Source organism: Saprolegnia parasitica, assembly GCF_000151545.1.
Source record: "Saprolegnia parasitica CBS 223.65 unplaced genomic scaffold supercont2.547, whole genome shotgun sequence".
Taxonomy (NCBI): domain Eukaryota; phylum Oomycota; class Saprolegniomycetes; order Saprolegniales; family Saprolegniaceae; genus Saprolegnia; species Saprolegnia parasitica.
In genome coordinates, this window is record NW_012156941.1 from 1 (window position 1) to 2,971 (window position 2,971).

Genomic DNA, 2,971 nt, shown 5'->3' on the forward strand with positions numbered 1-2,971 from the left:
TGGCGAGCTGGTCGTCATGATGGGCCCGTCCGGCGCCGGCAAGTCGTCGCTCCTCGACGTCATCTCGGGCCGGCAGAAGGACTACACGGGGTCGGTTCTGGCCAACGGCCAAAAGTGGACCAAGCAAATGAACAAGTACGCGTCGTACGTCATGCAGGACGATGTGTTCTACGAGACGCTGACTGTCAAGGAGCACCTCCTCTTCCAGGCCGAGCTCCGCATGGGCAAGACCTTTGACGCCGCCCAGCGCGAAGCACGCGTCAACTACGTCATTGAAGAGCTCGGTCTCGACAAGTGCCGCGACACCCAAATTGGTGGCGGTCGTATCCGCGGTATCTCGGGCGGTCAGCGCAAGCGCCTCAGCTTTGCCACCGAGATCTTGACCAACCCGTCGCTTCTGTTTGTGGACGAGCCAACGTCGGGTCTCGATAGCTTCATGGCCGAGTCGGTCATTCTGCAGCTGCAGAAGCTCGCGCGCGAAGGCCGCACGGTCATTGCGACGATCCACCAGCCGTCGTCAGAGCTGTTTGTGCTCTTTGATCGTCTGTACCTTCTCTCGGACGGCCAACCGATCTACAACGGCAAGGCGTCGGACGCGGTCGAGTACTTTGCGTCGCAGGGCTACCAATGTCCCAACTACATGAACCCGACCGACTACTTTATGCGCCAAATGATTGTGCTCGACGCCAAATCCGAGGCGGCCGCCCGCGTCGACAAGCTCGTCGCCAACTGGCGCGCCCGCAGCCACGCGATCGCCAACGACGGTGACGTCAAGGACAACTCGGACGGCTCGAGCGACGCCAGCGACACGGTGTACGAAAGCTCGCACCTCGGCACGTTTGGCTCGATGCGCGTGCTCTGCAAGCGCAACGTGACGCGTCTCGTGCGTGACTCGCTCGCGTTCAAGGCGCGCCTCGGCCAGAGCATCATCATCTCGGTCGTCGTCGGCTTGATCTTCCGCCAGCTCGAGCTCTCGCAGACCGGCATCCAGTCGTTCACGGGCGCCATCTTCTTCATCGTCGTCAACCAGTTTTTCAGTGCGACGACGCCCGAGTTTGCGTCCGTTCCGCTCGAACTGCCCATCATGAAGCGCGAGTACAACGGCGGCCTCTACCGGTCGTACGTCTGGTACATTGCCAAGAACGTGAGCGAGCTCGTGATGCAGTTCTTCTTTCCGCTCATCTTTTTGATCCCGGTGTACTTCATGGTTGGCTTTGGCGCGTCCAACGCCGGTCTCTTCTTCACGTTCTACCTCTTCATCGCGCTCCTCTCGAGCTCGGCGACCGGCCTCGGCTACATGGTGTCGTGCATTGCCAAGACGCCCGAGATCGCACCGATCATTGGCATCCTCATCATCCTCCCGTTCCTCATCTTTGGCGGCCTCTTCATCAACACCAACAACGTGCCCGTCTACTTTCGCTGGCTCGAGTTTATCTCGCCGATGAAGTACGCCTTCCGCGGTATCTCGCGCGCCTTCTGGAACTCGATCGACACGATTCCTTGCGACACAGCCGTCGAGAGCTGCGTCGCGACGACGGGGGCCCAAGTGCTCGCGAACCTTGGCCTTGACAAGAAGAGCATGGGCTACGACATTATCTTTTTGGTCTGGATCAACCTCCTCTTCCGGTTCATTGGCATTGTGGCCCTCTGGATCACGCTCCGCAAGAAGAACTAGGTGTCTATCAGATAAATTTATATAAACTAAATCTCTTTTCACTTTAAGGTTGAGCCCTGTCTTTTTCAGGAGGAACCAAACACAAACCATGCACCACTTATACTGTATCAACACCAACATTGTCACGCCTTTCTCACATGGGCGCATTTAAAATGTAAGATACGCTTGTCTGGCCGAGGAATACGATTGGGAACAATTTCGTAGAACCTCCTCAACGTCACGCTCACCAGAGCCCCGTCGATGCATTGTTCAATGAGCAGCTGCGTCAATGGCACAGTTGTGACGGCATTCCCATTTACTCAGCTCAGATCTAATGCCACCACTCTGTATGCACGGGAAGCCCGTCGCACAGCAATTATTGACAGCACATACACAACGGAGTCATTTTTACATCTAACATGGTCTGCAAGACATTGGTGTCTGCAGCGATTATTGATCTCTGTCAGAGCACTCAGTAGGGTTCAGCTCGAGTGGTAGATTGTAAACCCTGCTTGACGTGAAGTGTGCCCATACTTATTAGCTCGACCCGCAAAAGCTCGAGCAATTGTTGCGAGCAACTGGATCATCGGATATCATCAAGTACATTTTATGCACCTGACGTTGCTGTTGTTGGGAATCCGAAAGGCAAATCTTGTCGGGCACTTCAGGTGATGGGTGCGCTCGCCGTTGCCCACTCATTGGTTCCAATATAGGCTCCCTCCTCTTCATCGCAGCGCACTCACATTCTCCGATTTACTGTCGACAACCCTCAGTCATGGTCACCGCCAAGCTCGCAATCCTGTCGTTCCTCGCGTCTGCCATGGCGGCGAGCATCTTCGACTACCCGGCGTACACGATCCCGGCGTTCGACCTCGACAACCTCTCGGACGCCGACGCCAACGCGCTCGTCGACGCGCTCAAGACCAACGGCATCGTCAACCTCAAGAACATCCCCGACTTTGACAAGGTGCGCTCCGCCTACATGGAAGCCGCGGCCAACTGCATCGCCAACACGGCCGACTTTCCCGAGAAGCTCCAGAAGACGCTCGTCGACGACACGGTCAAGGAGACGCTCAGCACGAGCGTCCAGGACGGCGTGCCGGCGTCCGTGGCGGCCATCTGTCCCGAGTACGCGGCCTTCTACGCCAAGTACAGCGAGCTCCTCGACCTCGAGACGCTCAAGCTCGCGCACGTCTTGGCGGGCCACAGCAAGAGCGACGTGGTCGATGTCGTCAAGAACGGTCTGCATCTGGACCACTTTCACGGCTACTCGAACCCGGAGAAGCCCAACTTTCATATCTCGACCAACGTCTCGAC

General features: G+C 57.1%; 1 protein-coding gene across 1 annotated transcript; it reads left to right on the forward strand.

Moving 5' to 3' along the window:
• Nucleotides 1–16: 16 nt before the first annotated feature.
• On the forward strand, nucleotides 17–1,717 carry SPRG_17351 (hypothetical protein; the record flags this gene model as incomplete). Its single annotated transcript, XM_012356682.1, has 1 exon — nucleotides 17–1,717. The coding sequence occupies one exon, from the start codon at nucleotides 17–19 to the stop codon at nucleotides 1,673–1,675; it is 1,659 nt and encodes a 552-aa protein (XP_012212072.1). The 3' UTR covers nucleotides 1,676–1,717.
• Between the last annotated feature and the right edge of the window lie 1,254 nt (nucleotides 1,718–2,971).